Source organism: Adelges cooleyi, unplaced genomic scaffold (genome assembly GCF_023614345.1).
Source record: "Adelges cooleyi isolate 19-005CV unplaced genomic scaffold, UGA_ACOO_1.1 ACOO_flye_CR_arks_rails_tigmint_CR_PRNA_9, whole genome shotgun sequence".
In the NCBI taxonomy this organism is placed as follows: Eukaryota; Metazoa; Arthropoda; class Insecta; order Hemiptera; family Adelgidae; genus Adelges; species Adelges cooleyi.
Window position 1 is genome coordinate 8542780 of NW_026096579.1, and position 25783 is coordinate 8568562.

General features: G+C 31.4%; 4 protein-coding genes across 11 annotated transcripts; 2 read left to right on the forward strand and 2 right to left on the reverse strand.

The window, feature by feature from the left end:
• Positions 1-566: 566 nt before the first annotated feature.
• On the reverse strand, positions 567-7753 carry LOC126846687 (dual specificity protein kinase splA-like). 6 transcript variants are annotated; one of them, XM_050586421.1, is made up of 8 exons: positions 7071-7753; positions 4221-4523; positions 4067-4123; positions 3816-3972; positions 3498-3619; positions 3099-3368; positions 1879-2598; positions 567-1808 (listed from the first exon to the last, which is right to left on the reverse strand). In XM_050586421.1, the coding sequence occupies exons 2-8, from the start codon at positions 4407-4409 to the stop codon at positions 1644-1646; spliced, it is 1680 nt and encodes a 559-aa protein (XP_050442378.1). In that variant the 5' UTR covers positions 4410-4523; positions 7071-7753; the 3' UTR covers positions 567-1643. The 6 variants fall into 6 exon arrangements, with proteins under 6 accessions (XP_050442378.1, XP_050442377.1, XP_050442375.1 ...); XM_050586420.1 differs by having other exon boundaries at positions 3498-3622; XM_050586418.1 differs by having other exon boundaries at positions 3702-3972.
• Positions 7754-9937: 2184 nt separating this feature from the next.
• On the forward strand, positions 9938-12426 carry LOC126846411 (protein LSM12 homolog A). Of its 2 annotated transcripts, XM_050585780.1 has the most exons (6): positions 9938-9956; positions 10089-10403; positions 11165-11298; positions 11381-11490; positions 11575-11710; positions 12118-12426. In XM_050585780.1, the coding sequence occupies exons 2-6, from the start codon at positions 10253-10255 to the stop codon at positions 12217-12219; spliced, it is 633 nt and encodes a 210-aa protein (XP_050441737.1). In that variant the 5' UTR covers positions 9938-9956; positions 10089-10252; the 3' UTR covers positions 12220-12426. The 2 variants fall into 2 exon arrangements, with proteins under 2 accessions (XP_050441737.1, XP_050441736.1); XM_050585779.1 differs by lacking the exon at positions 9938-9956 and having other exon boundaries at positions 9979-10403.
• Positions 12427-14679: 2253 nt separating this feature from the next.
• Positions 14680-17081, reverse strand: LOC126846491 (putative ATPase N2B). The gene is made up of 7 exons (XM_050585923.1): positions 16492-17081; positions 16266-16427; positions 15931-16172; positions 15641-15809; positions 15320-15460; positions 15134-15253; positions 14680-15065 (listed from the first exon to the last, which is right to left on the reverse strand). The coding sequence occupies exons 1-7, from the start codon at positions 16795-16797 to the stop codon at positions 14943-14945; spliced, it is 1263 nt and encodes a 420-aa protein (XP_050441880.1). The 5' UTR covers positions 16798-17081; the 3' UTR covers positions 14680-14942.
• A 2011-nt stretch (positions 17082-19092) lies between these two features.
• LOC126846834 (pleckstrin homology domain-containing family G member 1-like) lies at positions 19093-24537 on the forward strand. Of its 2 annotated transcripts, XM_050586643.1 has the most exons (8): positions 19093-19296; positions 20484-20578; positions 20685-20801; positions 20978-21128; positions 22947-23120; positions 23347-23502; positions 23607-23702; positions 24089-24537. In XM_050586643.1, the coding sequence occupies exons 1-8, from the start codon at positions 19198-19200 to the stop codon at positions 24224-24226; spliced, it is 1026 nt and encodes a 341-aa protein (XP_050442600.1). In that variant the 5' UTR covers positions 19093-19197; the 3' UTR covers positions 24227-24537. The 2 variants fall into 2 exon arrangements, with proteins under 2 accessions (XP_050442600.1, XP_050442601.1); XM_050586644.1 differs by lacking the exon at positions 22947-23120.
• Positions 24538-25783: the final 1246 nt, after the last annotated feature.

A 25783-nucleotide genomic window follows, 5' to 3' on the forward strand; every position in this document is an offset into this window, starting at 1 on the left:
TCTACTTAACAATTACTTAAAAGACTAATTAACTCATCATCAACATAACTTTTTTAGTATTTACAATAGGATACAAAAAAAAAAAAATGAATACCGGTACTTCAGAGATCACTGATTATTCACAAAAAAAAAAAAAAAAAATTCTGCTTCAATAGCATCTCACCCCGTTCTCTCTCACTATCACTTTTAAATATTATAGTTCTTTTTTTTTTTTTAATTATCATTATTACTATTATTTACATGGCAGTATCGAGAAAGTCCTATTTTAGTCGTAGATACATTTTTTCAGTCATTTTACGTTGGCGATTTGCATAACGCCCAAGTTAGTATTGACAAATTGAGAAGAAGTAAATTTTGAAAAAGACCAAACTTATACATACATAATATGAACTATTTTTTAAAACACATATACATATTATTATTTATATCTTAGAATATTGACAGCGGTAGATTTAACTTGAAAATTTAATATATATTTAACTAGATCGGATCACTCCATCGTGGGTCATGGGCCACAATGTCTGTGTGTGTTTTGAATTTATGCAATACTATAAGATATTATTTGGGGGGGGGGAATGTTTTATTTTAAAAAATAATTAACAGGGGGATATATTTGATTTTATTAAGCGTCACCGGACAAAAACCGATGGCCTGAAAATTACTTAAAAAAAAGTTCTTTTTACAGTTACGTTAAACTGTGTGTGCATCATATATAATATGTTTATATGATATTGTATTATTACCACAAGATAATAATTCTAGTCTGAACCGCTCGTAAAACGAAAAAAAATCAATTGGAGTAAGTAGGCTACAATAATTTTGTTTTTAGACGTACCGAACAATTTCAAATATTATTATACGATATTGTACATAGATATTATAAATGTTTATAATTTAACTCACTCTCCAAATAAAAATATTATTAACCTACTAAATATATATCTAGTCATGACAGCAGATAAAAAATAAACTATGCCAACTTTCTTTTTTTTTTACATTATTTCAGCAAAATGTATTGTTTTGTCAGTAATAGTTTACTTGTCTCACCACGGTTATATATTGATGTTTTAAATTTTAATTATTTATGTTAACAACGATAAAACAAAATTATCTATATATATATATAAATTTATATATATATATACATATATATACAAACATAAATTCCCCCCAGGCGTGTTTGAGCAAATTTTACCGGAGATTTTAAAGTACAAATGGTGTCTAGACAATGTTGATTTACATTTTTTTTTTTTCATTCAATATATCATATCACAGTAAAATAGCCTTTTTTTTTCTCGTCAGAAGAGGGTCGAAAATTCGCATCTTTTTTTCCTACATATATGTGTATATATATATATATATACTATGTGTTTATTAATTATTAATAAATAACAATTTTGAACACAGAAGGGCGAAATATGTTTAAGAGTATAAATATAAATATATTTTGTTTTTTCTTTTCTAACCAGCAAGACTGCCAATTTTTCTGAGCTTAAGAAAGATAATTAAGTTAAATAATACTATGAAAAATAAACAAAAAAAAGTGTAGGAATAGCTGAATGGGCTATAAACAGTCTTGTTTGGGGCTATTTGACTTTGATCGCGTACGAAAGCGGCAATTTCTTTTTTATTTTCTTTGCGTTTTATTGTATAGTCATTGACCTCATGTCAGAACACATTCCTTCTACCTGAGGAGCGCTCATGTCACCTCCGGCTAACGGATCTGCGCGACTATCTTCACTGCTGGACACTTCGGGATTGTCGGCGTGATCGGTGTTGTATCGGTTTATCCTGTTTCCTTTGTAAGACTGAAAGAAAGAAAAAAAATGTTCATAAGTATCTCGTTGTCAGTGGCGTTGTCGTAAGGTAGGTACTCACACTGTAGTTCTTTTTATTGTTTTGGTAGTTGTTGCTGTTATTGTATCTGGCGCCGCCGCCACCTCTGTTGAACATTTGCTGATGTCCGTTAGTGGGACGTATATTACCCTGAGCTGGATAAGGATAGTTTGGATTTAACATCACCTGAGGAACAGTAGGATAGTGTACTTTAGGAAACCGGTGACGATAGCCAGTGTTAGGAACATAAAATTGGTTAGCATAGGACGAGTTGACCATCTGTGGGCCGTTAGGGTGTCTGGGATGCGATAGAGGAGACGGCCCCGTTTTGTAAAACGTACGCGTCTCTGGATATTTTTTGGGGCCGTTTTTCATGTAATCGTTGTTGTTTTTAATGGACAAGTTATTGTTGTTGCCCTGATAGGCCTGAACGTCGCTGCGCTGCTTGTTATTGGCCGGATCCTTTTGTTCGGGACGAGCGTTGATGTTGGGCGGGGGATGTCTAATGTTGTACTGAATCTGGGTCATGAGTAGTTGATTGGATGGGTCGTTTTTTTCAGGATCTGGCGGAGATGATGTAGCGGGCTTGGAGACTACTGGTTGGGCGACAGACTGAGGAGGAGGCTCGGCTAAGCTTATGACCGGAGTCAGACACAGTTGTTGGGATTCGGGTGTATACATCTGAGGTTTGTCCTCGTCGTTTCTAACTACGGACATCAATGAAACAAATTGATTGGTGGTAATTACTTGTGCTTGTCCGACCTAAATTCAAAAAACAACAATATTGCAAATTAAACATCACCACAACAACACTAAAATAATTAAAAGCCTAGTCAATTTCAAATTTTATCTCAAACAACATTTGATATACTTTATTATTATTGTGAAATAAAATTGACAATTGCGGGTCAACAATTTACAATTTGTCTGGCATTGAAAATACCGATTAAGATTAAGAATTAAAAGAGAGTATAATGATTTTATCTGTAAATTAATGTTATTTTTTTTTTTAAATTTAATGTAATAAAATCAATATCTAGAAAACAGTGTCGCTAACACATTGTTTAGTATTTACCTAAAATTTGTATTTATCACATTAGCCTTTTTTTTTTTTGAAATTGTACAAAAATTAATAACCTATGATACTTTGTTATTAATATTATATACAGTGTGCAATAAATCGTTGACAAATTTTGATAAATTTACAAATTCATTCCCATTCGGAAATAAATTTTACATCAATAATAATAATTTATAATTACTGTAGTATCCGAGGAAGGCGGTCGAGAATTTGCACATTGTTCTGCGTACATTTGCGGATGAACAAGTTGAATATTTTCCATAGACGGGTCGTAGTACGGATAACTACCATCGGATGTTGTCACCATATAAGGCATGTATGGCGACATAATCGGCATTGGATAAGCCATGTCGGGGCCAGGAACCATATTAGACATTTGAGGTCCTGAGTAATAAGATGTGTCGTAAGGCATTGAGAAAAGAACCTTCGACCCTTGAGTGCCGTTGCATACCTATAAATTAGCATTAACAATTAATTATTCTGAACGCAGCGGTTTAGTCTCGAGCTGTGCGTACAATTGCACCACTATTTTTGTGAATTAAACGGAATTTGAAAAAAAAAAAAAAATGTAAAGGCTTACCGAACTCACTGGTAAGTTTGAATAAGACTGCTGTACCAACACTTGAGGTACAGGATTTGGATAGAAGATAGGTTGACCACTGTACCCTTGCATACTTGTAGTGTTCTGAGTTCCATAAGGAGCTGCTAAATGAATTTTAAAATATTAAAAATATTTTAACAAATTCATTTTGTGCGGGTAATTTAATTTTAAAGCTGCATTTACCAGCTGCGTAAACACTAGGGACGAGCGATTCCGACGAAGCCGAATTCGGTTGGCCCGGGGGTTGAGAAGTAATGGCGGAATTTCCGCTTACAGGCATATTAAAAAATGCCATACCGTTTTGGTAAGTATACATGACTGGCGTTAACACTGGTTGAGCTGATGTTGCCATCGGAGGAACTGAATACTGTTGGACTTGAGTGCTGTACGACATCAAATGGGCTTGCTGTTGAGAAGACGTGATATTGGTGTCGTTGTAGTTTGGCCTGTTGTCCTGACGGAATAAAGTATTTTCATCAGTAATACACAATACAAAACTAACTATCTATGATCATTACGAAAATATTAAATACTGTAACATTTCATACTTTTTCAAAAGCTGGAGCTATATTAATGCGTTTGTCTTTGAAAATCAAAACTGGTCCCTAAAAAAATAAAAACAAAAGAAAGGCGTTGATGAATCAAAGTTAATTTTAATGTTTATATTTTTACTAAAATACACCGAGCACAAGATGAACTTACCGCATCAATAATTTTTTTCACTTCTTCGTCAGACCCGAAAGTGATGAACCCGAAACCTTTAAGGGCTCCGGCCTTATCTTTGACTATTTTTACCACTTTGACTTCACCGTAGATTGAGAAGAAATTCCGCAGTTCTTGTTCGGTCGTACCATTGGTTAGGCCCCCGACAAATATTCGGTTTGGCACCATGGTTGATCCGTTCCGTCTGTCGGCCACCGTACGACTGTTATATCTAAACGTCTGTTGTTTGAGAGTGGACAGTTCTAGACGTTGGTATCTTCCTTCAAAACTCGTATAAGTAACCTAATTGACAAGGAAAAAAAAATGTTTAAATCAAATATTAATTTATTTTTATTTTACAACCATCTTTTAGTTAACAATCTTTACCGAGTGATATTATCATTTTATCATTAGCCAGAAATTTTACATAATTAGTTACTTTATCGACTCAGTTGTGAAGTAAAAGACGATCAGAATAGTATTCTATCGCATTCAAAAAGAGAGTTAACAATAGAAGTTAGTTATCTGGCTAGTAATAAAATAATTACCAAGTATAAATATATACATATTATTATGATATATACCTTTCGGCTGCGTTTCATGTGCGACATATTACACAGACAGTAATACAGGAATGAAGGATGAGAAATTACAAAGGAGACCTATTTAAAGGAAAATTAAAAACATATTAGCATAATAACAGTAATAAATATTTTCTAGTAATCGACTATATTTACTTTGATTGTATAGCGTAAATTAGTTTTGATTTAAACAATTACCAAACAATAACTTAAAAAATAATCTAATAAAAAAAAATAAATGACCTCAATCATATAATATCTAAAAAAGTGTATGTAGATCATACATTTGATTGTAATCAATGCTTATCTCAAAAGGAATTTGTTTTACAATGATAGTTTTTTTTCTTTGTAATTTATTTAACAAAAATAAATATAATTAATTAATTTATAAAAACAATATATCATTCAAAAATAAGTTAAAGGATTAAGAGAATAGGAATAGAACGTTATGCAGCACATATTGTAAGGTTATGATAACATCGTATAAAACATGAACAGATACATTTTTTTTTTAACCAATTAGTACAAAATTATTAGTATTAACGTCAAAGATAAAAAATATATAATATAATTTACTGATGATGTTTCGATTATCTAAGATAAACCCTTTAAATATACATAAGAATATCATATAATAATGTTTTATATTATGTAAAACGCCTGATACCTGGCACTCAATCTCTACGTTGAAAATTATCACAAAATCTACGCCATAGAAAATAATTAAATCACCACACAACATGAAAATGTCTGTATTTTTTTGTGAAGCGTGGCTATAATGATGTTTTTTGTCAAGAAATACTATTTGGCCTATTTAAACAATAACATACATTACTAAGGCCTTATGGATGAGTTATATAGATAGTCACAGTCCAATGCGCCAATTACAGAATGACTGGGCTGATTTTGATGCAGTTCTTTAATTTTTTTGTACAATCAACTGGTGACGATCAGGTTCGACAACAGACAGATGTGACAACTTGCCCACCAACCCAAAATACTACCCCGTTGTTTGTAAAAGTTGAATAGTTATTATGTACACAACAACATTTACAAACAATGTTAGAATACATACAAATGTTGCTACCAGTCGACTCGGATATAAATCACAATGGCTCAGTCTGACGACAATAATATTTAAGTAGAATGATTTTTCAGCAAACCTAGTTATAAAATAATTATTGTAGAATCAAGATTAAAATATACCGAGTTAAAAGTTCTTTATAATATGCGAATTTAAGAACAAGAAAAGTGTGAACATCCTCATAATGTAAATAGGTAATATTTAAAAAAGTCTAATCAACACCAAACTTTCATAATGATTTAGATAAAGGACACACAAACGTCAATGTCGTTTGTTATTTATGGAAATATAACAATATGCAATAACAATATAATACAATACACCTAATTGTTATTATAATATTATCATAGCACAGGAGTTTTCGCGTTGATTTGGAAATTTTAATTATATAATATTTGTCATATTTTATAATTATTCGTATACTTGACACGACTTTATGGCGTATTCGGCCATAAATCATAGATCTCACTAAACAAATATAACAATAATATAACCTAATAATACATCATTTTTTATAGAGTCGAGATTGTGTCGAATCGCATAATGGCGGCAAGGCAATACTCCTCATCAAAGGTGTGTGTGTGTGTGTGCGCGCAAAGGAAAGCGGCTTTTTTTTTTTACTTATTTCTAATCTCAAAACGAAACAAACATACCTATAATATAGTTATAGTTGACGTGCAAACAAAAGGACGGTCCTGATTTTATTTTAATTTAGCATCGGTGTCGGCCGATCCAATGGGAATTCCCTACGACCGACAAAATTATTATCGGGTGATAAGATTTTTGTCGATTTTCAAAAACGATTAGGTCGCAATATAATATAATATCTTTAAACGGACGCAGAAAAAGAAAAATTATCCAAAAATAAAACCCGATATTTTCCCGATCCGTTTGCTCAATTACACTCCCACCATTTTTTAGGGAAAAAAAACAATGCACGAAATCGTTTAGAACAATAATAATAATAATAATAACGAAAATTGTATGTTATACACACCGTCTATTAATAAAAATACCTAATCAAAAAAAAAACGGACGGCGGCGGTTACACACGGTGCTTCCCGCCCTATTGTCGACCACGACGGTGCAGCAGCACTTGACCACAGCAATGATAATGAAACGACATACACGATAGGTATATTATTATTATATATTTCAAATCTTCAAATAGGTAGGTATACTTACTGTTTTTCGACTATTTTCACCGCACTGCTGTTGTGTAATTATATTAATACTAATCTCGGTTGATCGGCGTCCGTGTTGCGAACATCAGCTAAAAACGACGAGCAAACGAGAGCTGCTGCTGCTGCTGTATACAGTTGGACGTGCGACGATAAATTAATATAATAATAATATATATTTTTTTTTTTGATAATAAAAAATAACAAAAATCGAAATCCACTTGACTACGGGTCGCGTTGGTGGGCAGCGGCGGCGGAAATTTACCGAGTTGAGCAAAACAAAAAAAAAATATAATAGAAATTTGTTTTCAATATAAAATAATATACATCGCGATATAGTACTATATAAACTCGACAAAAATAATATTATCGTGAACGTCTTTTGTTGGCCATGTCGTGTGTGTGTGTGTTGGATAGTTAGGGAAAAAAAGGAGAGAAAAAAAAAACGTGAAACGACGGCGGGAGCGGAAAGGAGTGGACTTCACATACAATAATATAATATTATGTAGAATTATATTAAACGAAATATTATTGTGTGTGTGTGTGTGTGTGTGTTTGTGAACGAAAAACAACTCTTGTAATATACAAACGGATTAATTTATCAGCGCGAGAATGATGGCAAAAAAAAAAAATTATATACACAGGGAGAGAAGTATAAAAGGCAAAGAGTACACAAACGCGACGCGATAATAGCTGTGTGTACTGCCGTTGGGTTAACAGTTTAACACACACACACACACACACCGGTGTGGCGGCGGCGGGTGTGGAGTAGGGGGACAGCGGTATCATAAGGGCACACGTGTGGTCGACGGTACATCGGTGACGTCACACCGTATCCGACGACCCCGGCCGTCGAAGATAAGCTGCGCCGGCAGTCGACGCTCTTAGTACCTACTTACCGTGTGCAAATTGCATATTATTATTTCAATACCTATGTTCCAAGTGTCGCAAGTTGGAATTCATTTTTGGGGGGGAGGGGGAGGGACGGCGGTATACTTATTATACATATATAATATACACCGTACCCCGGAGCAAAAGCGCTATTTATTAAGGGGCAAAGGATAGGCAATATTTGACAAAATTCGATTTAGTAGTCTTTTTTAATAATATGCCGACTAATTTTTAAGACGGAACAAATATATTTAAGTTATTCTAGTCATAGTATACTTTTAAAGTTATGGCGAAAGTTTGATAAAAATGACTTCCGCAGAACCCATTTTCTGGCGCATCTATTGGACGGATTTCAATGTGAATAGCTTACTATTTTTTCTATGCGGGCTAAAAGATCGATTTTTGATTTAGCAATTAGAAAATTAGTTAGATTTATTGGACTGATTTAATCTTACAACGAATAAACACAAAAAAAAACAACAATATTTTATACTCTTAAATATTAACGAATCACTTTTAATATACTAAGTGTCATCACTCATCATATAGGTTATTTTATATTACAAAATTAATTTTTTCTACATATCTATCTATCTATACAACATCATCAGCAGATATATTGTTGATGGATTTTTGACCTACCTGTGTAATAATATGTAGCAGAAAGCTGTAAATTTGAGCTATTTACTATTGTTCAGCACGTAGGACACATAAGACTGTTGGGAAGCGAATAATAAGCGTTAATAGAAAAATGAAACTTGCATATTATCAGAATTGGAACAACTAAGAACTAGTTACCTAAATAAACAAAAGTAATCAACGATATTACAAAATAAACAAAATTGAAAAACAAAATTTATGCTACACACTTGGAAAATCTGTCTAGAGGGATTAATTTTAAATTGATATTTTAGATTAACTCACCCCAGTATACATATCAATGAACTCGAATGGATATCGCTGTAGCCTGTACAACTATTTAACAGACGCTGTCAATAATTTTTGTGTAGGTACTTGCTTTAAAATAAGTTAAATCAAACATAAAAATATAAAAGATATACTGTATACTAATTAAATTGCAACCGTTAATTATTAAAGTCTAACAAAGACAAAAATGTTACACTTTTTGCTAAAAATTAAGAACTGTTCTACTTTTTGTATGATAAAGTAGGTATTTAAATCCATAGATACCGAATACACGGATTGTCCGTTTTCTTAATTTTTAACATGATACTATGTAAAATAGTATTTTTTTATTATCTTAGGTATCAATTTTCATTAATCATACCAGTGTATCGTAGAATAAATTATTTTATATAACTCTAGTTTAATAATATTTCCCTATATTTAATATATTTTTCTCCAAGGTAAGGACGACGTTATCAATGCCAATAAAACGCTCTTAGTGTTTCGCCATTAATCATTTACAAATTTACAAACCAATACTGGTTATCGACCAGTAAAAATGTGTAGCAAACGGCAAAATATTCTCAATTTAAAAAGTTTGCCTATTGACTATGTAGTTGGCAGAGCTTTGGAAAATACTAAAAAAAGGTATATACATTATAATAATTTTATAATATCTCAAATAAACATAAACTATAAAGAGAACTACCTCAATTTTTTCAAGAAGAAAACTACTAGCGCCTTGTCATTAACAAATGTGTTATCTGTTACATACTGAATGCGTGCGCACGAGAAATGTACAAAATATTTCAACGTTTTAAAATTAAATGAAAACAATTTTAAACGCGATTTTGCGCGGGCTTTCGTACCGACGTGTTCCGCACGCGGTTCGTCCGCTCGATCGGTGCACACGTGACGTCACCGACGGCCGTATCGTTATCAGCCGTTATCACGTTCGGCGCGCGCGTTCGTTCAACGTACCTATGCCACTTTTGACGCACCCCGCGGACAATCACAACACGCATCCACACACACACTGCACAGTGCACACGCACGCACGCACGCGCCACACACATTACCATTTTCCACGGCCGTAAGTGCGGTTATTATATTATTATAGCTGATTTTTTTCTCCCTATATTTTTCAATAATTATATTATAATACTTACTGATTATCACCGTCACGTCGGTTTTTGTGAATTTTTTGCATTATTTTTTATTTTAGATTCTCCATAGAAGACTTGGGGAAAAATTATTGCGGAAATCCGACCGATTTCCCACCGGTCAAGCGCGCAGCCGGCCGTCGTTCGTGCGCCTTTCGGATCCGCCGATCGCCGCCGCCGTCGCAGTCGTGGTCGCCCGGTGTCGTTGTGTCTGTTGCAGCAGCCGATGGCGATAAACTTTTATGGGAAACACAAAATGGCCGGTGTCAACGAGTGTTTTTCAATCGGCAGCGTCGTCATGTGCACCAACTGCTTCGACGAGGAGATCGAAGGCGAAGTGCTCGGTTTCGAGCCCAACACGAAAATGCTGATTTTGAGTATCCTTTTATTTATATATACAGGTTCGCATCAGGTCCGCCAGCTACTCTGCAAAGTCCCCGGCCGATGCCAGACGCGAATGACGTCGTTAAAACGTGATAAAGTACAATCAATGTAGAGGTTTTGGTTGCTGAAAAAAAAAGTATCGCGTCCCTGTAAATGGTGGGACGACACGACAGGTAGTGGGCGGCTCAACAGTCCGATTGTTCGGCCGCATCTCGGCTGTCTAAAGATTTACAAGTCGAAAAAGACGCGACTGATATCGTGGCATGCAAAATACATGGTTTGTTATCTCATTTCGCCTCATACCAGTAGATATAATATTATGACAAACTTAACTTTGAAAACTAAAGAAAAAGAATTGTTTAGATAAAGAAATAAAAACGTTTTTAAGAAACTAAAATTTCTCCTACTCTATTTATTATTATTGCATTTAGCTTGTATTGACCGGGAGTCAGTTTTAAAGCATAGTCGGGCGGTCACCTAAGATAATGGTTTTCTCTCTATTCTATTGATTCTATCATTAAAATTGCAACTAACGGTTATTTAAATGTGACTTTGATTTTGTTGTTTATGTTATGAATAAAATTGAAAATTACAATAACTATTGACTATGACCTTCAATGTTGTGGTCACCCTTATCTTTGTATCGTACCACTCGACGACATTTTCCCATGCGCGTTTTTGTCGATAAGTAAAGTTTGCTGTTTTCTACATTAAAATGTATCATCTGTATTACTTCCTTAACGCTAACTACTAGAATGTCCATCAACTACGAATAATCCAATGTTGAACGACATCAATATAGTTAACTTAGCTTTTGCCAAAGACGTGCAAGTCAAGAAGGAATCTAATTTCAATCCTCCACCTTTGCCTTCATTAAATTTAAATAGGGTGAGTTATTGGTATTAATTTTTTTTAATATTTTGAATCGTTTGTATAATAGTATTAATGTATATATATTTTTTTCTTACAGTTGAATAATAGGGTAAAAACCCAAATTCAAGACAAGAAACGTCAGATATCGGCTATGTCTGCAAATGTTTCTCCAGAGGCTCAAAAGCTGTATCTGACTATAACTAAAACGTAAGTATCTGGAAAAATCATCAGGGGAAAATATAACATAATGTTTTATCACCTACTGATTGTTATTATTATTTGTTTTTTAAGGATTCCAGAAGTATCTTGGCAAGGACAGAATATTGTCGTCTACGATCATGTAATAATAAGCCCACCGTATAAACCTGAAAACGTCAAAGGAACTGGAAATCAAGAAGACAAAGCGATTGTGTACATAAAAAATATTGTAAGATTTTGATATCATGATTACTTTGCATAAAAAAAAAACAAGTTACCTCAAGTTGCTAAATATTGTAACTTTTTTTTAATTTGTTGTAAACTACTAGTTGTTTCACGTCAATTGATCGTAATTAGCTACTGATATCACTTTTCTAAGCCTTCTGAACTAATCTAGACACGTCTAGATAACATGAATTCGATTCATTCACATCTAAACATATTAATGTTTTGTTATTTTTCTACACACAATTATTTTAACTTCAGATATTGCCAACATATTTCTTGTACTGATCCATTACAATAAAAAGGCGACGTAAAAATGTCGTCTCCATTAAAAATTTTGCTCGTTTTTGGTGACAGAACAAAATAATTTCAAGACAAATACGCTATTAAAATATTTTTGATTTCGTTCAGGTGGAAAAACATGTAAAAGACAATGCATCTGTTCAACAACTACCGGCCACACCAACAACACATCGAAGTAAGTCGACGGCTCCAGCTTCGCAATCTCAATGAAGTAATGTTCAAAAAAAAAAAAAAATGAGATAAAAGAGTTGAAGTGAAATTAATATATAATTTATTAAGTCAAAAATTATAACAGAGGAAGAACACCTGTGTAGAGATGTTTATTATCACTATGTCAGCAATATATTCATCGGATATACTTTGTTTTTCTTTATATATAAATTTTAAAAACAAAATTATATTCGTTTAAAATGTAAATTAATTGATTTTTTTTTTAACCCAAAGAAATCATCGAAATTAAATTGTTTGTTTTCTTTTATATTTTTGTATTAAACCATCATCGGTATGATTAAAATTCGTTAAGTATTATGTTTTCAAATATAAAAATTCACAAACAATCCAGTGGTTTGTTATATTAACAATTTTTATTTGGCAATAAAATATCATAGTTAATAATCATACGAGAAAACAACAAATTTATTTTTAGTTAAGTATTATCTGAAATTAATAACGTTTAAATAACATTTACAAAAAAAAAATTGAATTTTTTCGATTAAAAATCTGCTCAAATTTGAGACATAGTAAATTCTAAATAATATTATTTAGTTGTAAAACCCGAATTTTTTTTTGAAAATGTTTTCTCAATTAAACCAGACGTCTTTTGATAAACATTGAAAAACTGTAGTTTGATTAAACAGTTGCATAAATATTTAAAGATACATTTTTTTTTTTTATGTTTATTAAAGTTTTGCTCAATCGCTTTTTTGCAAGACGTGTATTTTTCATCATATTTGAAATGAAAAACATGTTTTTAAATATTTATAAAAAAAACAGTGTGGACACAAAAAATAAATTGCATTCAAAGTAGCTTCTCAGTTTTAAAAATAGGGTTTATTTTATACTAAGGAAAATATGTTCCCAAAATTATTGTTGATAATACATTGTACATTGTGATATCTTATTTTTACTTTAGCTCTGATTAAGCTTTAAATGCTCAAAATATTTTTACTTGTGTAACTATGATAGTACCTACACGTTACTTTTAACTCTTGAAAATATTATTTTCAGGGAAATTTTATGAATTAACGGTTAAATATATTTTATGCGCAAAAAGAACTATAATTTAATGTATCTTAACATTTTGACGTTCGACGAGGATTACACTTGGGGTTTCTTGTGTTTGTATTAAGGAGTGACAGATGATAGGAAATTTAGAGTCGACTATTTTTTAAAAGAATCAATTGTTGCGTTCATCTTGCTGCGCTAACAAATTTAATACATAAAATAAAAAAAGCAATTTAAAAAAAAAAAAACATAAACTAGAAAAACAACAAACTCAAAAATACTCTTAGATCGGTTAGGAGTTATTAATTTTGAACAACGCCGATGTTTGAAAATAAATAATTAGTTAACAATACAATCACAGATATATATTATAATAAACTAGATTGCTAACTAGCGATAAGAATTGAAGCCGACGATCCGCCATTCTGGTGGGATTTATGTGTGTTATCAATGCATATATATCTGAGATTGTTAAAAACATATATTATTCTCACGTGATAAGGTTCTAATTCCCACCAAGATGGCGGAAAGTGGCTGCTTCTTCAATCTTCTCTATTGGTGGCATGTACAGTTAGCAATCTAGTTTATTATGTATTATATTATATCTGTGAATATAATTGACACTTAGTAAAAATAATAGTTTATTTTTAAAATGTAAAATAGCGGTAAAATCATAAAAAATAAAATAAATTTTTGTCCAAATTATACAAAAATCATAATATTATAGTTTTGTCACTGGTAAGCAGTAAATCAATATCTCTATCGCACTTGATCGCGCTTGGTTTAAAACAAATAAAATAAGGTAATGCTGCATAAGTCACGTGTCCCGATGTCAACTATTAAAATATATCTTAAAAGAAAAATGAATATAAAAAAACCCACACACTATGATTTTTTGTGATTAAGGCCCCTGGTACCGATCATTTTTAAGGAGTTTTGTGTAGGCGATAATTAAGAAAAAAGTGGTTTTAATCAATTTCGACCATGTTAATTAGTTTACCGGTTAATTTGTATAAGCTTCATGGTATTATTTTTAATTTAAATTATTTTGTCTATGAGTAAAAGCCATTTTAGTTAATTTAATAGTACATTTTTTGTCCATCGCACAAGCTGAACCAGTGATCCGATAAGTAATTTGAAAACACATTTGAATTTGTCATGAAGTTTACTTGAGATCGGTCAGAGCACTTTTTTCAATTTTTAATTTTAACCCTTTCCAAATTTGATTTTAAAATTTGAAATTTTATAAAAAGTTTAAATGTGTTTTTGCTGAAAAATAAGGTGGGTATCCAAGGCCTTAGGTTTTTTTTTAAATAACTTATTAATTTTTTTTTTAGCGTGTTAATTATCAGCTTAACTTAAGTGTTTCATTTACTACCTTAAATTATAAAATTATAATAATCGTAATTGACTACATCTTTTCTTTTATTGATACAACAACAACAATTTTGCAAGTATACAATGTTTTAATATTTTTTTTTCAAAAAAATAAATAAATAAATAACCAAAAAAATAGTTAACAATAACAACAAGTAATTTTTACATTATCCGATTAATTATTGCTTCGTTAAAGTTTTATGTTTTATCTGTTTAAGACCTGATAAAACCATTTTCTCACCATCGACCTTATAAATTAAAAATTAAGTACATTCAAACAATTTAGGTAAATACCACCACGGTAACACAGTGTACAACATACGAGTAGTTCATTAAACTTTCGATCTACTGTTTTTCCAATACACGTCCGACTGCATTTCCGTGAGTCTCGATACTGTACGATCGAATGCAAATATTTCTTCGTCGCCAGTAAAAACATTTGCTTTTGCATCGACCTAAAACGTCCGATAATCGATTGTTATAATTAGCAAGGAGTATGGTTAGCATGAAACGCCGCACGTACCGAATCAGGATCCAAATTCAGGTCGTCCATAAGAACCTTTTGATCGTCTCCCAAGCCGCCCGTTTTTCTAGCTACGAATAACTCGTTGATCGGCTTATCGGCATACAGTATAACACAGACCTAAAAGTAGTAAATTATTACTACTAATTATTATTATTATTACTTTTTAACTATTTATGTCGTTACTTTATTGTCGTATAGTGTATCTACGAGCGTAATGAAACGTCGCATCGGCGATAACGAATCCAGGTCTAATTGAGGGATATCTCTAATTGCAATCGTGTGAAACATTTGCGATAAATACAAATAATCGACAGCACCTAAGGGCTGAAAAAGTAAAAATGTTTCTTTAATCATAAATTTGGTGGTGTAGTCGTCATTGAGAGTAATCCCATCTGTTCTTCTCCACTTTTATAATATGTGTATAAGTATTAAAATAACAGAAAATGTTTCAAAATAATAATAGCAATCTTTTACGTTATAAATAATTACCAACATTTGTCTTACCCGATCGCAAAGTTCATCGAACGTAGCATCTAATATTTGTCCACAAACCCGTTGGAAAGTCAAATTTCTCTGCATAATCACCAATGTTCTCGGCCGAACGGTGTCATTTTCGTTATTCGTCAATCGTTTAATAGCATTCTCAAAGTCTTCTTTGTTGTCAACGTTTTTTCTACAGGGACAGTTTTATCTTAATTTAGTGGCAATGATTATTACATTTAACCGATTAAATTGAACGAAGAGAATAAAAAAAAAAACATTTACAGGTATTTTTTTCTCTCCAAAAGACTCACACAAAATAAGATTTTGTTCCGCTTTTCGATTTCAGAGTTCTGTAGTCAATACCCGAATCCAGATTAACGACTACGCTGTGTTGTTTCAAAACGGGTATAAAAGGCAAGAATAAAAACCGTTGCAATCCATTTTTATACAAATCGTCAGGTTTTCGATTACTAGTCGCTATCATGACAATGCCCCTTTTGAATAATTCGGTAAACAACCGTTTCAGAATCATCGCGTTGGCTATGTCGGTCACCTGACAATACATGATAGACCTACAAATAAAACATTGGACACAAAACAAATGATTTCTAAACTACGGCTAAGCAAGAAATCAATGCTGAAGTACCTGAAATTCATCGAAACAAAGAAGCCAAGACTGTTCCAATATAATGTCGGCCACCATTGGTATAGAGTCAAAATTTTCTTTACTGCTCAGCCGTAACTTATGAATTTTATCGTGAACGTCCAACATGAACTCGTCGAAGTGTACTCTTCGTTTTTTTGTTACCTGAAACGTCAGAAATTCAAGCATTTTTTTTTGTTTTAATGAAGACAAAGAAAATTTTACTTACAACGCAGCCGGAAAAAAACAGGTCCATTAACATGGTTTTGCCACAGCCGACCGATCCGTGCATGTATAGTCCGTTGGGGGGCGCTTTTGAACGACCAAACAACTTAGAAACTATATTACGCGATGGCGGCGAATAACCTTCTAACGATTCATACACGGCATCCAATTTTCTTAAGATTTTCCTTTGGTGACTGTCGTCGATGAGCTCGTTGTTGCTTACTCGTTCATCGTACAATATAGACGGCTTTTTCTGTAGTCGAACACTGGTGAAAATCTTGCGTATGTGCATGTTCATTTGAATTTTCATTGTTACAACACTGGCGGGTGAATTATACTAAAAGGTGCTGCTGTTATAATAATAATATTACAGGCTATTGTGAAATAGACTATTTTACAGATACTCATAAACGAGGTCGAATTGAAGTGTTACTCGAAAGGTCATAAAACGAAGAGCTCTGCTTGACGATTAGTTGTTGATAACACGACGACGACATTTCATTAGACTTTTAACAGAAAGTTTAAAAATAATTAAATATTCGAATAACCTTAGATCAGACGTTTTCCGACGGCCAACGAGAAAAGTATTCTCAGAAAAACGTTATCAATAATTAATAAGATTTAAAAAAATTGTTATCACTTCTCATTGCAAATAAAATCCAAAGAGATTGCTAGCACACACACAAAAAAAAAAAATTTCTTGCATTAAAATAATTTTTGAATTAAAAATTTTAGACCAATCTCATAACAAGTATAATATATTATAATTTACATTAATATAGTATTTTACGTTTAAAAAATATCGTGCTGAACACATTTTAGTTATTAGGTTAACTTAATTAACTTGGTTAGCTTCGGATACCGAATTTGAAGGTATGAAATCTTCTTACGACTGACTTATTGACACTTGGCCGTTTTTGCAATAATGATTGATTTAAAATATTTGTCGCAATTGAAAAAAAAACCATACACGGTGAGCTTTTCCAAATTTTGACCCACCAGATTAGCGGCATTATTTACACAAACAAAAAATGCACAAGTCATTGTAAATTCAATATATAATTGTCTTAACATATTATTAAGTATATTTTAACCAATCGGTATTTTTTATCCACTTGAATCTTTTTTACACGTATTTTACTATCAGAATTTTGGAATGCTAATAAGATATTTTTTTTGTAAGTTATCTACTTATATGTAGCGTTCTCTGTAAGTTAGAGTTATTGATTAGAAATAGATTCCGTCCTTACCGTTGACCTTTACACGTTCAAAAGAGAAAGGAGCATCGCTGAGTATTTTTATAAGGAAAATGTATCGAGTCTTTCATCACATGCAGTTTTTTCACGATGAGGTGGCAACTTTCATTGACATTTGTAGTAGGTACCTACGTTTATTGCACAGTGTACATTCATCCTTTACCTGTGGTAATACTAGTGGTTCCTTGTAGGTACTTGTGCATACAAATAGCTGTATAGTTATAATTACCTAGATGACCTCCGAAATTTTGACTTGGTATAGCTCTAAAATATGTTTGTCCGATTTTACTTTAGTCCCTATGGATAGATTAGCAATGGTTGTGTTTTCCGGATTATAGTATAGGAAATGATCTTAATTTATCTTTAATTTCGTTGAAATGAGTTAGAAATATGCGGTAGAAGACCTTCAAGTGATATATAAGAAACTGTACCCTCAAGATAGAGACCGGTTTAGGTTATATTTTATTTGTATTTGATTAAAATTTCATATTCAGATCAAAGTTTGGAGTTATTTTTCGATAAACACGAAAGTGAACATCGAATAAAAGGAAATGGAATGGGAATAAGACTTTTCGTGAACTTATTTGTATAATTCAATCTATACAAATGCTGATGTCCAGTTATGAGTGGATTGATCTAAAAATTAAGTAGTTTTATAATTGAATTATTTGGATAATTGTCGATGGATGGCTAAATGTCATACAAGTAATTCCAAATAGATTCAATAAAGATATATGCCACACAAAGCATTTTAATTCTACCTATATACTATAATAACATTGTAACTACAATTGAATGACAATACTGACAAATCAAAATTTAAAGAAACTATAAGAGGAATAAGGCATAACATATTATACAAAGGACATAATAATTGGCAACTTACCCATTATTAATTTGATTTTAACATTGTGACAATATTATTCATCTTACCTAATGTCGTCGACTTGGTTGTATCAGATATCGGTTGCGGATGAACTTTACATTGGGACACCTATACATTTTTACCAACAGTTGTATTTAATGACAGCTCCAACAAGTGGTGGCTGATACGAAAAATAATGTAAAAAAAAACTTAATGACTTAAGTCAACTTAACTTATGTATTTTTTTTTTTTTCAATAATAGCACTATTAAATGTTATAAGTACAAATATTTGTGTAAAATCGATTGTTTTTTTGTAAACATAAAAAATGTTCGACTTGTGCAATGCACAATAGCTAATACCAACTAATATAATAATAAATAAATAACCTGGAGAGAAAAACAATGGATTAGCGTAGGATTGAAATCATAAACAATTATTTCGCCGTTGCACCGATTACTAAATTGTTTTTAATTGCAATTATATGATGACTTAACGTCGATTAGTATGCGTATGGTTTTCTAACATGTCGCCCGATGTGAACAGCAGCTGAAGTTCTTGATACCTAGTTTTCGTTTGGTTTTTACAATATGAACATGATGATGACTGATTTTAGAACGGAAATGGTCATTACGGAAATTTTGGATACCGAAAGATCGTATGTCCGGCACTTGAGGGAGGTGGTCGAAGTAAGTTTTGATCAATATATAAGATTTAGTATAACTTACTGAAATATATTACTAATCCATGTTGTAAGAACTCACATAACAGCTGAGGATAAACGTTATAATGTTATTTTGCACGTGTCAGGTTAGGTTAGGTATTATTAACCTAACCTAACCCAACAGTATCTAAGATACAAGTATTTCAAATACATTTTGTATCTTAATTTTAAGATAAAAAATATAAAATGCATTGTACGTTGTCAGCTCCTGTTGAAATACTTTTTTCATTTGCTGGTTTGCGCAGTCTAAATTACCAGATAAAGAATAAAAACAACTAATGTTCCTAAATGGAAACCAATAGAGTTTATTACTCAAAATGTAGAATAGAAATATTAGAATGTGCAATGTTACTTCACGATAACGAGACTAAACTTTAATTTTGTTATGTGTATCTAAGTTGTTGGTACAAATAGATTATTGTTTTTCATTTTGACCGTATTAATGAGTTTATCGGCTATTGTAAGATGTTAGTTTTTGTTTTTATATTACTTTTCGGTATTGTGTTGATAATCTTGGTAGGTACATATTATATCAATATTTTCTTATGTTGCTAAGCAATCATGCTAATCGTGGGAAGCCAATTTTTTTTATTGTTTATTGCCATTTACTTTGTTGGATAATATTGTTGTTGTATCAATGACTTTACATTAAGTATTCAGAATTCAATAGGTTTTTTTAAAAACCTTGATAACATGGTGTAAAGTATGCGATATCCTACTATAACGTGTAATATAAGGTTACCAAGTATATAAATGTTTAACAAAAAACAAACAATACTATTAATCATTACAGATTTTGTATTTTGACCAGGTATATTTTATATTTTGTATCTTATAACTTAAAATACATTTTGCCTATTCCTGATTGTAGCTTCATAAGCAGTTAGTATTATGTCCATTTCTCTATCGACGCAAAATTTGTTAGCTTTCTCAATTTTTATAAAAAATGTCAATAAAGGAAACTTAATCTGACTTGTTATATTTTCGCGCATTGTAATAAATAATATTGTACGTTATTTCAAATGGAATTAAATTCAAATAGTTTTAACGTTTCTTCGAATGCATTTTTATAGTTTGAAAGTAGAAAAAATATTATAATTTTGTAAAATATGTAACTCATTAGTCATTACTATGTATATTATTATTGTATAGGACTATTTAGGATACTGGAAGACCAGAAATGTGCTATCCAAAGTACAATGCAATCAGCTGTTTGGGAATATAACGGAAATCTATAAATTCTCCAAGTAAACACTATTTGATGTACTTATTATTTTCAGTATTTGCACTCATTAAGCGTTAATCGTTTTAATGCTAAGTATAAAATAAGGAAATGGTTTTTTTTTATTGCAGATTGTTTTTGTGTGAATTAGAATCTTGCAAACCCAACGCAAGAGAAATCGCTCGGTGTTTTCTCAACAACCGTTTGAAGTTTATTGTATACTCGACGTATTGCGTTAATTTCCACAAGTAAGTATCGCCATTGTTCTGAACGAACAACTTAATACAAATGATTTATTGACTTGTTGCCCGCAGAATTTTTATGCAATAAACAACAATACCGTATTATTCACCGTATTATTTTTATATTTTTTTGTTAGTCAACTAATTCAACTAATTGTTACAAACCAAAATTTGCGGTTTAGATCAGATTCCATACTATCAGACTTGATGCGAAATCCCCAGACGTTAAACACGATCCTACAGAGACAAAAAGATTTGGGTCATCGATTGCCGCTTGGTTCTTATCTCGTTTTTCCTATACAGAGAATGCTCAGATATCATTTACTCTTGGAGGTAACGCGTTTGAGATTAAATAAACAATTACTATACGGTCAGAATATTAACCCGTACCGCCTGTTAGACCGCATCAGATATTTGTTACAATATTGACTTTTGATACAATGTTTCAAACTGTATTATTAAGGTACCTTTAAATAGTCGACTTGTAGTTAAGTTGGCAATATTTAATAGTCTTAGTTTTAAAAATTAACTGAAAAATGTTCTACACTTCATCAAACTTAGGTACATAACATTTAAGTAAACGAGTAAATTAATAGAATAAACAAGTAAGAATCACGAGTAAACAAATTGAGAAAATAAGTCGAGTACACCAGCAATAAAATCAAGTAAACGAGTTAAAATATAGATTAACGAGTAAATATATCGAGTTAACGAATAAATTAATAAAATTAAGCAGTAAATAGAACTTTTAATGAAAACTAGTAATCGAGTAAATAAAGTGTGTAAATAATTTAAGTAAAGTTATATTGTAATATTATTATTTATTAATATTAATAATTACTATTTTATTACGGTTTATTTATTGTTGCGGTTTAAAGTAGTAAAACTAAACGAGTAAAATAAGAGAGTTAACAAAAGCGCATAATATAATCGGGTAAACGAGTAAAGAAAGCAAGCAAAGAATTTGAGTAAACAATAAGAGTAAATTATTTAAAAAAAAGAGAAAATGAGTAATTAAATTGAGAAAATAAAGCGCACAGTGTAATCGAGTATACGAGTAATAAAACGTATTAACGAATAAATAAAGCGTGTTAACCAATCAAGCGTACAAAGCGAGTAAAGAAATCAAGTAAATGAGCTAACAAATTAATGAGTGAACTAATTGAAAAAATAAACCATTTAAAAAAAATCCAATTAACGAGTAATTAAATTGAGTAACCGAATTAGTTAATACAATAAATGAGTAAATAAATCGAGTTAACGAGTAAATAAAGCGGGTTAACCCATCAAGCGTACAAAGCGAGTAAATAAATTGAGTAAATGGTTGAACGAACAAATAAAATCAAGTAAATGAGCCAACACATCGAGTAAACGAGTAAATAAACCTAATCAAATAAATAGATTGAATAAATAAAATAAGTAAACGAGTAAAATTGTTGCGTAAGCAAATTGAGAAAATAAATCGTGTAAAAATAATCCAATTAACGAGTAATTAAATTTAGTAACTGAGTTAGTTAATAGAATAAATGAGTAAATAAATCGAGTTAACGAGTAAAATAATAAAATAAACGAGTAAATAATTTTTTTAAAGAAATCTAGTAAACGAGTAAATTATTAAAAACAAATTGAGTAAATTAATAAAACAAACGAGTAAAGAAACCGAGTAAACATAAATTGAAAAAATAAAGCGCGTAGAGAGATCTAGTAAACATTTCGAGACATCGAGTAAAAAGTCGAATTAAATCGAGTAAATGAGTTCACAAAATGAGTTATCGAGTAAATATAATGTAGAATAAACGAACGTAAATAAAGCGAGTGTTATTATAGAGTAAATTAGAAGAAAAAAAATGGAATAAATGAGTAACACGTTGAGTAACAATATAGAGTAAATGCGTAAACACATGGAGTAAACGAGTAAACAAATGGAGAAAATAAAGCGCGCGAAGAAATCAAGTAAACTTATCGAGTAAACGAGTAAATAATTCAAGTAATGAAATAGAGTAAACCAATCGAGTAAACGAGTAAACAAATCGATAAGATCATAAAATCAAAAATAAACAAATAAAACTATGTTTTAACCGGACAGATTTTGATCTTTGATGTATATTATAATAATTTTCACTTAGGTCTGTTTCATTTTGTTTTTTTAAGAAATTAGCAATGTACACACCGGGCAATACGTCCGAGCGACTGCTAGTTTCGAAAGCCCACGGCAAAATGACTCTACTCGCCAGAATCATCGACGAGACGAAAAACAAATTCGAAAAAGGAGGTCGCATAAAAGAGATGCAACAACTGATGAAGCAATGGCAAGATAGAACAAACGTAACGAGACTTTACCGTGTTCTTGGAATAACGATAATAATGTGATCACAATACACAGCATATTATACGTCACGCTTTGAATATACTTACATACACACACACCACACACACACGTTATTATTGATAAGAATAATGACGATTCGAAAATGATCTATGTAACCGTCTCGTTGCAATTAAATTATGTATTAAAAATGTAACACCGAGTGCATTGTGTGTACCCTTACAGATAGAGCTGTCGAACAATTGTTTTGAACTGTACGCCGAAGGCGATTTGCTGATTGCCGGCACCAAGAAGAAGCTCCGTGTGATTTTATTGAACAATGTCTTATTGATAGCCAAGGAACAAAAATGCGGTCAGCTCGAATACAAAGATCATATTTCGGTGAATTTAACATAATATAAATTATAATATATGTATATACATATATATATATATATTTCAATCCAAAATTCACACTACTAACAATAACTATGTTTGCTTGTTAGAGCAACGACATGACAATCACCGAAAACGTGGACGGAGATCCGTTGAGCTTTTGCGTTTCGTCAAACGAAGATCACAAACACTCTTACAAGCTACAAGTGATAATATATATTTTATACTTATACTTTTTCCCCCCTAGCTTCGAAGCTAGGGGGAGCTTCGATGCGTATCCGAAAAGGCAGTGGCTTTATAGTTTTTTTTTTTTTAAATAATTTTTATTTTTTACCCGGACCCACCCAAACACCGGATCCAGTTCCTCTTCTTGTAGCTAGTCAATGGATAATATGAAAGCGTACCCGAAAGGTATTCAATTGGGTCAATAAAACAGTAAAAAACACGATTATAATCAACATAATATATTTTTTATTGTCAATAAATTATTTTTACATGTTAACTGTAATAGCTTTTACCATCTACGCATCGAAGAGGTTTTTTCTATGACTTTTAGTTATTTTTTGTCTTACTATCAATGTTTGTTTCAAAGGCTCGCGTTAAGAAAGAGAAGATTTTTTGGGTGAAAACATTGAACCACATGAAAGCGGACACCACTGGGTTTTCGGCAATGACGGGTTTGGCCGAATTGATAGCCGAGAGATTTTACCTACCGAGTGATTTACTTTAATTATTATTATTATTTGGTTTGACATCTAAAACATGTTCATGAAACTTTTTTCAATTTTTGAGACGTTGACATTTTATTATTAGTTATGTTTTTTTAAAATAATTATAATATTAAGGGATTTCAAATAATAAATGTATAGTTAGCTATTGTAAGGAATACAGATTATGACGACTTAGTGGAAAACTCATTGGCAGTTACTACAAGTGTTGTTCATCGATGTTACCGAAGAAGACGTGATGGGATTTATAAAACACTTGTTGTCATGTTGCAAAATTTTCGATTCCAACATGTTTCAATATAAAAATACTTACTCCAACTGCCAACATGTAATCCTTTCCTTTTTCTCTAGAAAATATAATCAATGAGTGTACACCGTAGAATAATAAAAGATATGCGTACCATTTAGTTTTCACGAGCACATCATTTTTGATTTCATTTCAAGTATTAAACAAATTCATACACACTAAAAATCATTCCTAAGTCAGTAAGAAGAGATTTAGTCGTGGCTTAATGAAAAAATCCGATTTAAAAAAGTATTAACAGTGTGAATACAGTTTAAAAACATACATGTTAAAAAAAATTAAAAGGCATTTTGTATTGGTATTGCATGAGGCTAATGCCCTGTTTTATATGGAGGAAGTAACTATCGAGTGTGGTTTTGTGCTTTTCAAATTTAAATGTGGTAAGTAGTGTTATGGGTCGGCTACCTTTTCAAAAAAAAAAAAAATATAGGTTTTATTACTCATTTAAGTGGTTCTGGAAAATATATGTATCACTTATGATACAATACATTACAAGACATTGTCGAATGACAAAGTAAAAAACAACTATTTCACATACTATTTTTTAAAAGTCTGGTATAAAGTATGGTTACTTGTTATAGTTTTGAAAAAATAATAAAAAATAAAATTCGTTTTATTGTGTTGCTAAATATTAGAGCTGTAACGTGGAAACGCATTTAATAATAAAAAATCCAAGAAGGATGGATAATTAAAAAAAAAAACAAGTGGGAGTAGGGGTGAAAATGCTAGCCGAAAGAAGTGGAGGATGGCATACCCCTCACACTGTCTCCTATGATGGTGGGTGGCAGTGTTGGGCGTAATCGACTACAACAATCATAATCATAATCAGTAATCATGATTAAATTAATCATTTTATAAAAGTAATCAGTAATCATGATTACATTTTGTAATCATCGAATATATGATTACATTAATCATTCAACTGCACTTTCTCTCAAATATATTATGTATAACCATATTAAGAGCGATGATTTGACCTTTGTAATATCTCTTGAAGAAATTCATTTTCTTAACCCTACTTTTTCTAAATATTTTCGTTAGCCAACGAGTAATTTATTTTTTGGAATATAACAAAATCTAAAATCATTGTTATTAATTTTTGATTTTGTATAATTAATAGCTGTTTTACTTGAAAAAACATTTCGAGCTTTAATAACGTTTATTACTTTATCATTACTTTTAAATTTTTAAACGACAAAAAAATACAATTCAAGTCGACAAGGAATATTTTTTGGCAGGGGAGGAGCTAAATTCA